Below are 9,235 nucleotides of genomic sequence, written 5' to 3' on the forward strand. Positions count from 1 at the left end.
CCATGGGTGGTTTCTGACAACATTGCTAAGTTGTCAAAAACCATGTAGGTTTTTTTCGTCTGAAAACGATTTGCCTTTGGTTGACAGATAAAAATAAGTTAAGTTGTTAAAAACGTTTGACTACAAGTTGAGTAGCGCCCCTTGGGTGCAAAGAAAATGTGAATAAATTTGGGTTTGAATCAGGCAGAGCGTGACCTTCGATAGTCACGAAGGCCACGGGCAGAGCCATGGCAATCTCTTGACACTGGAGATAGTTTTCTACTGGAATTTGACCTACTTCCGCTTCCGTTCGTTTTGTTTATTTTTATTTTTTTTTTGGGCGGACCGAAGATACAACTTGGGTGGACTGTGGTTTGTGCATTCAACATTCAATCTGATGAAGTAAAACTTACTGAATTAGGTGAGTATTTTTGTTTCAACTTGTTGTCCTATCTATCTAGATGCATGTTGTTGCTTTCTAAAAATTGTTTCTTGTATTGCCTGGGCGTGATCATTGAATGCAACTTGGGCGACTGTAGTTGAGACTCACAACTGCAGTAGAACTCTACAACTACAAACGTCATTGTCATAGAGTAATGAAATAGAGAAGTCATAGCGACCTATTTAATTCTTGAACGAAGTTGGGCTCTATTTATATTAAGTTGTCTTCTGATTTCCTAGATAATAAGAAAGCTGAGATAGTAGAGTCAAAGTCTCTGTACTGCCTGCTGCCGTTGCTGTGATTTTCAAACATGAACACAAATCACACAGATTATATTTGGAAATACTCTGTATTGGATTTCATTTCATTACAGTTACAGCACTAAACTAAAAGAGTAAAAGCTTACTTTATGGCTTAAACTTTAGTGAACACATTCAGACTTATTAGGCTATTAGGGCTCAAAATTAAAAAGTAAGTAAGGGCACGAGGACAAGACGTCTAAGTCTAAAGTTTGATAACATTTTCAAACTTTATGAACTGTTTTATTTTTTTTATTATTATGGTAGTGGTAGAGGCTAGGGAGTCCAAGATTTTAGCTTCCCAGCGTAAAACCGTATATTTTTGTTTATGGAATTGTTTCTATATGTTGAAGAGGCAAGTTTTTAAAATTCTATTTATTTATAACTTTTTTTTTTTTGGTTTAGTTGCTGTACTTCCTAGGTTGCTTTGCTTAAAAAAGGGCTTTTTAATAATATTACCCCAGCCCCCCCCCCCTCCCCCCCCCCCCCAGAACAGAGAAGTAAACGAATTTTTGAAACCAAGAGAATATTAAAGAACAACATTTTAAAAAATGGAAACTTAAAAAAAAAAACATTAAAGAAGAAAAGAAAAATAACTTTTGTGTTGGACGGTGATAACTTTCACTTTCAATCTCTCTTCTGTCTTTCCTCTCTATTTTTTTATATTTTTTTTTTGGTGGGTGGAGGGAGATTGGCATGTTATTATTATACAGTTATACAGACTAAAAAAAATTAAACAGATAAAGAACAAAAACAAAACAACTTCACTCCACAACATAGGAAACAGTTCTAGTTATATATATATGAAAAATATGACTTAACTTTGGAAGACCAAAATCATGGTCTCCCTAACAAAAATTTTAAAATATTAGTTAGAAAAAAAAGAAAAGAAAATTAATTTTTGTGCTGGACGGCCAATAACCTACAATCTCTCTTCTGACTTATAAAAAAAAAAGGGGGGGGGGGGGGGCATGATAATAATATTATCACTATGCCTTAAGAAATAATAAATAAATCAATCAAGAACAGCAGCAAAAACAACCAATAATAATTAAATAGAAGAAAGAAAAACAAAAGAACAAAATCTCCCCTCAACATAAAGAGACAGAAGATTTTGGTCTCCCTAGACACTTCCTTTTATTATACTTTACCCAGTGTGGTATCTAGATATGAAAATGAAAAAGAGGGAGAGAAGCAGGTTTTGTGATCCGCCAATTACATCCATTCTGCAGCTGCTGATAGGCTAACTGAGGTCCCTCAGTGAGGAAAAAGCTATTTGTAAAATTGAGGTGGTTTACTTGCGCAATTAGGAAAGCTTTCTGCACCATTCTCAGTTTTTATGAAATTTGGCATATAAATAATCTACAGTTGTGGCTAATAGAAAATCCATCTCAACATATAAACTAAAGATCTAAAGGTTTAAATTTACAAATTTTTACTTCACCATAACTCCATAACTGGTACGTTACGTTAATTCTATTCTTAATCATTATTTCAGATATGGCAGGAGGATGCTGCAAGCATCCCTTGACAAGCAAAATCTACAACAAGCGGAGCAAGCATCCCTTGACAAACAAAAATTACATCAAGCGGAATCTCAAACTCAATGTAAGAATAAAAGAGTAGTCATAGAGTTATCAGTTATCAGACTTCTTCATTAGCAGCTTTCGTAAAGGAATCAAGAGTGTTCACGTAAAACACAGTTAAATGTTTGCAAAAATAATCAACTGAAGTGGCATACTGTGTTGTGTATGGTCATTCCATAGAGATTGTGACTCGGGTCAAATATGGAAGTTTAAGATAGCTACTTAGTTTAGGTACCTACCAACTATTGTAGTTCATATAAGAGACTGTTTGACACATTAGTTTTGTGTTGTCACATTGAGAAATGCGGTGTAACACCACTCGCCATCCCCACTCAGTCACATTATAATTTTACTGATACTTAGCCAACTAACTAGTCATTTCACTGTTCCTGTAATGCATAGACATACGGCGGGCAGTTGAAACAGTACAAATATTTACATCTTGAGTTTTGGTGCGGTCAGAGGATTCGATCCACTGACCTACCACTCCCGAGTCTTCCAATTGAGTGAAAGTTTAAGCTGTTATGCAATATTGATCATTTACTTCTTCCACTTGGGACATAGAAATTAAATATAGTTGACTTTTATGTATGATGTAAGCCAACCCTGTGATGGAACAACACTTGGATTTTGATATTAATCATTTACTACGTAAAACAATTTTTCAATAAAATTCATTTATAACATTGAGATACAATATTATTTTATTCATTCCCCCTTAGATAAAGATGCAGTGAATGACAAAGTAGAAGAATGGCTGGACACTTTCCCATCCATAGTAGAATGTTCAACGGTATGTTTATTCCAACAAAATACAATGCCTCATTTTGTTTTTATTAAAAAATAAGTAAAATAATGTCAATCACTTACTTTATATTATGTTGGGTATGCTTCTTCAACTGATTTTATACTGTAATAGCTTTAAAAATCCTAATAAATATTGGAATGTAGCATCTAATGATCAAATACAAAGTCATGGCTTATTTTGATATTTTGATTAACATCAATTGAGACAATGAACTTCTGGGTTTACATGACACTAAATTTGTGCATTTTGCAAATCTTGTGGTATTTTGTTGAAAATAGTTTTTTCCTTTCAAGTATGCACCATGACCTTTTAAAAATGCTGATTTTAAAATTTTCTTTACATCTTCTCTCACTAGGACATTAAATTAGTATCCCCATGCTCACTGTTTAAATTTAAACATCTTTATATTCCTAATATTTTAAAGGTTTCCGGCAGTATTGGTGTACCACCATCTGAGACCATATCTGAGCACCTTGACTTCCCAGCACTTCACTGTGATCTTGTGCAAGATGAGGATTATAACCCACCTGGTAAGGAATCATCACCACAATCATGTTTTAATGCTTTCAAGTCATGATTTTATTTTACACAACATATGTTCAAGTCAATTTTTTTTTTTAAAGGACTTACAATATGATACTGCGGTATAAGTATAAAAGATGCATACTAAAAAAACTTTAATCATTATTGGTAGTATTGATTATGCTGTTATGATCTTTTATGAATTTGATACAATTGATTAAAAAATACTGCATTCAAAATAAAGAGAAACTTAAATGTGAAGTTGTTTTTTTTTAATTTGGTCGAGAGTATTAATGTTAGATCATAATATATTTCAAGTTATTAATATTTGAGTTTACTCAACTTCCACTTCATTTTAAATGTAATCTAATTTTCACCACAAGGCTCACTTTCAAAATTGAATTATCATATTTTAGATGACTCTGATTCTGATGAAGATGAAAGTATGGTAGACTCCAGTTCTGAGGTGATTGATAACCAAGGTGAAACAGAAAATAATTATGGTAAAGTTAATTCCTTGTGTTTACCCGTTTTTCTGTATTTGAAAGAGATTGATATGAAAGCTGTGTTTTTGATTATTATTCCTATTAAAAGTAACGGTAGCATTTAGATATATAGTGATTTTCACCAAGGTCTCAAAGCGATTTACAACATATCTTTGTCTTGACATGTCACTGCAAAACAATAATGACACTTGGCGCATCTTACAATTTTTCAGGACACCACAAAACAACACCTGCCACGTTAACATGAACTCATGAAATGAACACGGAACTTCTAGCTTAACGTTCATCTCTGATAGGATTAGGAAATGCGTGTGAAATGTATTTCCAAGGACATAAACGCCGGTCTAACAATTTTCGTATCGTGCTTGGATGCGACCCACGCGTGTCACCGGCCTAGATATGGTAATCTAATAATATAAGCGGAAGTAAAGGAAGTTGGATAATACGCTCAATAACTGACAGATTTCTAGAAGAAGCAGACCCAGACGAGCTTTTCTTTTGTTTTAATTAATTAATGGTAACTAATTATGGTTCAAAACATTCCGAAATCAATCCGAATTTAGTTTTATTTATCTACCAAATGTCAATTGCTGTACTAATAAAATCTGCAGCTTTGTGCAAAAATTAGGGCTATTTTTAAAAAACTAGTAATGATGCATTGCATTTGTCATAAATGTGCGATTTTAGATATTAAGCCTATTAATAGTTTTATCACCCATTCTATCTATTTCTATTATCATTTTTATTTCAGTATCCCAAGCAAAGTCCAGAGGCAAGAAGGATGGCTATTTCTTAGACAAGAGACAGTACTGCTTTTTTGTCAGATTGGTCAGCTAAACCTGGCAAGGCACATATCAAAAATACACTTTCAAGAGAAGGAGGTTGCTGCTGTGTTGTCTTATAAGGAATTAGGTGAAATGAGAAAATATCAATTGACACTAACGAAACTCAGGTGCGCAGGAAACTTTAAACATAATATTACAATTTTAAATGCTGGTGGAACCAATATTGTGGTTGTAAAAAGGCCAAGTAAAAAAAGAAGAGTTGACAAATTCTTTACATGCCCCCACTGTTATGGCTTTTATTACAAGGCAGAAATGTAGAGGCGTGCAAAGAAATATCCTCTTAAGGATGGAATTACTGAAGAAGGAAAGGATAAATCTGTATATTTTACTCTTTTTGTTGTCAAATTATAGTTTCAACTGGGACAGATTAGACAAAAAATAATTTTTAAGTCTCATCCACCAATATGTTTGTATTATTATATTATCTCAATATTCTTGCTCCTTTTATACTATATTTTGTATTTTAGTTACAAAAGCTTTAAGCAGCTGATGATTCAGGTATCGGTTTAAAATCAGCACCAACAAACTAAATGCAAAACGAAGTGAGCACTTTGCCCTGAAGATATATCCATCAAGCTCTCAAATAAGAAAAAGGAATTTTCCTTTTGCCTCAAAATCAGTTGCAAAGATTAAATCAAAGCAGCAGTATTGATTCTGAAATCCATACTTTGTGAAAAATATCTCGAATTTTGTGGTGGGTCATGTAATTTGGTTTAATTAGTTTGTGAGCTATGTAAATGTACATGTGTATGTTTTAGTGGTGTTAATTTTAATTGTTAGCCTGGCAGCTGATATCAATATCAACTGTGTGTTTTTTTTAATAACTCAGAGGATTTGGTACAGCTGATCAAATTTGTGTTTGGGTATTTGCAGAGAATTATGCATGTGATTATTATTGGGACATTAAGGACTTGGTGAAATTCATGTCTTTTGGTCTTTTCATTGGGCAGTTCTTAGTCATGAAAGATGCACGTTTTTATATAATCTCTATTCAGACACAAAATATCGACGTTAATATTCATATTTTTTTATTTGTTCTAGTTCTTATTCTGGGCATTGTTATCTCACCATTCAGTTACATGGAGGCTTTGATTTTACTCATAGTGGTGTATGGGTCGTCTCTTAGCTGCTACTTACTGGTATATAAATTGTAATTGGTCGTTTTTCAGTTAAATATTGTAATCTTAATATCATTGACAAGGATCAGTCAGAGAGAGAGAGAGAGAAATAGAGAGAGAGAGAGAGAGAGGATTATTTGATTTGATATGACGGAGAATACATGTTCGAAATACTATTAAAGAGAGAGAGACACAGAGAGAGGGAGGGAGAGAGAGAGAGAGAGAGAGAGCGAGAGAGAGGATTATTTGATTTGATATGACGGTGAATACACGTACGAAATACTATCAAAGAGAGAGAGAGAGAGAGAGAGAGAGAGAGAGAGAGAGAGAGAGAGAGAGAGAGAGAGCTATGAAGATATTGTTGTGGATGAGAAGAATAAAGAGAGGAATAAGAAAACAAATGAATTGTGTGGATGAATAGATACATAATAAATTTAAACATAGATATGAAGGTAGATCGATTGATTTTTTCGGTAGGTAGATGGATGGATGTACGTATGAAGGAAAAGATGGGTGAATTGATGAAAAGGTGAAACATAAAGAGAAATATAGATTCATAGACATAAATAGATAGATAGATAGATAGATAGATAGATAGATAGATAGATAGATAGATAGATAGATAGAAAAGCGGATGATGGAAAGAGAGAGAGAGAGAGAGAGAGAGAGAGAGAGATAGAGAGAGAGAGAGAGAGAGAGAGAGAGAGAGAGGGAGAGAGAGAGAGAGAGAGAGAGAGAGAGAGAGAGAGAGAGAGAGAGAGAGAGAGAGAGAGAGATGTAGTACCATATACCTGTCCCAACAACGATCAGGCCCTGGGACTAAAACCACCCCTATCTCTCGCGCTCTCTTTCTATCTCTCTCTCTCTATCTATCTCTCTCCCCCTCTGTGTATGTGTATGTGTGTGTTTCCTTCTCTCTCTGTCTGTCTGTCTCTCTCTCTCTCTCTCTCTCTCTCTCTCTCTCTCTCTCTCTCTCTCTCTCTCTCTCATTTATCAATTCCGGGAATCGGTAACATCTAAAGATGGACGAAAAGAAGAATAAGGAGGAAGAGGCGGAGAGGGAAGTGGAGAAGTGGGAGTTGAAGATAAAGAGAAAATAATAATGAAAAAAATATAGAGACATAAATAGATAGATAGATACATAGATAGATAGATACATAGATAGATAGATAGATAGATAGATAGATAGATAGATAGATAGATAGATAGATACATAGATAGATAGATACATAGATAGATAGATATATAGAGACATACAGACATACAAATTGATAGATAAATACAACCAAAGATAACATATTGCACTGTATATATTTGCCCGATGGTTGTCCGGCCCCGTAGGCCGGCCCCGTAGAACGTAAAATTTCGTCGGCGACTCGTCCTCCTATATAAGAAGTCACTGAGTAGTATGTTCTAATTGCGTGTATGTTTGTGTGTGTGCGTGTGTGTGTGTGTGTGTGTGTTGGCATTTGTCAGCAAATCGTGGCATTCATAGTGATATTATTCACTTGATCACATGAAAGTATTCGTATTTACACAAATTTTAAATAAGTTTCACTGATTAACAACGTCAACTAATATTACTGCTGATATTACGGTCGTTTTTATGCCATCGATGTAATAATTGTTGCCATGGAAAATATTTAATTAAACCTCGCAAACTGTCGATTTTACCTGTCTAGCTTCTAGCCCGAACAAACATGATATTTTCGCGTCTGCTTCAGATTTTCATTTGATCTCACATAACTTAGGTAGAAGGGAAACATTCCGAAAGCTCCTACACCCCAGTATTCTTTCAATTTGTATTTTCACCGTAGATCTTTTGTCAGGCGTTTATTTATTCAATTTGTCATCATACAGAAGCAATTTAAAAACTCTAGAACAAACCTTGGTAGATTTGTGAAAGTTTAAAATTTCCTAATTTGACCATTGTTTTGATTCTCGGCCGCCATTATAATTTATGAAGTATTGAAAGGTAGTGCAAAGCAGTCCGAGGTGTTTTTTTCTATTAGGGTTAATCATAATGCTAGGGTGTTTATTTTCCTATTAGGGTTAGTTAAGGTAGTCTAGGTTTTACGTTTTCTTGGGGTTAGTTGAGGGAATATTATTTAAGATGTTTCCCTTTGTAGGAGCTTTCGGAATGCCTCCTAAGTCAAGTGTAGTAAAGACTTGTGACTTATTGATATTGATATCTACTGACTGATAAAATCAAATCATGCCGAATAAAGCATGGCAGCGACGACAGGCACATCGATTAAAATGTGCATCTAATCGTAATCAAGCTAATCAAGAAAATGATTCTGGCAATATCGAATGAATATAGTTCTTTCCCCGCGAAATTGCGGGCTTACTACTAGTATGTATATATATATATATATATATATATATATATATATATATATATATATATATATATATATATATATATATATATATATATATATATATATATATATATATATATATATTATATATATATCCCCCTCTCTCTCTCTTAAATCTCCTCAACACACACAGACACACACACACAGACACACACACACACACACACACACTCTCTCTCTCTCTCTTTCTCCCCCCCCCCCCCCTCTCACTATCTCTATCACTCTTTTAACTCTCTATCCTCCTCTCTCAATCTCTTCAACACACAGAAACACATACTCTCTCTCAGTCTCGCTCTCTCCTCTCTCTCCTCTCTCTCTCTCTCTCTCTCTCTCTCTCTCTCTCTCTCTCTCTCTCTCTCTCTCTCTTTCTCTCTCTCTCTCCCTCTCTCTTTGTATTTTAGCTTTGCATTATATCATATCGCTGTCCCAAATGGTTGAATGACTGATTGATTAGATCTGTCCGCGCAGTCTTTCGCGGCGCAAATTTCACCCCTGACCGCAAAAAGCCGCACATTTTTATTTGATTGCAAAAAGCCGAAATTTTCGCGTTTTTAGCCTAATTGACGATTTTTTATTAAAAAAAAACAACAAAAGCTATGAAAACTTGTGAAAAGACGGCGACTTCAATGCTAGCATCCAGGAGTGGCACTAGATAACGTACAAACATGTTTAGGCTTAGTCTCCCACCTCTATGGCCTGGCCTAGGCTATTGGAGATCCCAAGCTTTGTTTTTCGCCTTTTTTTTT

General features: G+C 34.6%; 1 protein-coding gene across 1 annotated transcript; it reads left to right on the plus strand.

The window, feature by feature from the left end:
* Positions 1 to 291: 291 nt before the first annotated feature.
* On the plus strand, positions 292 to 8,451 carry LOC144978929 (uncharacterized). The gene is made up of 6 exons (XM_078925547.1): positions 292 to 400; positions 2,219 to 2,328; positions 3,029 to 3,099; positions 3,539 to 3,644; positions 4,053 to 4,139; positions 4,894 to 8,451. Exons 2-6 carry the CDS (start codon positions 2,232 to 2,234, stop codon positions 4,977 to 4,979), a joined length of 447 nt encoding a protein of 148 aa, XP_078781673.1. The 5' UTR covers positions 292 to 400; positions 2,219 to 2,231; the 3' UTR covers positions 4,980 to 8,451.
* The last annotated feature ends 784 nt before the right edge of the window (positions 8,452 to 9,235 follow it).

The sequence above is a fragment of the Berghia stephanieae genome, chromosome 8, assembly GCF_034508935.2.
Source record: "Berghia stephanieae isolate SIO BIC M18660-M18661 chromosome 8, UCSD_Bste_1.3, whole genome shotgun sequence".
NCBI classification, from domain to species: Eukaryota; Metazoa; Mollusca; class Gastropoda; order Nudibranchia; family Aeolidiidae; genus Berghia; species Berghia stephanieae.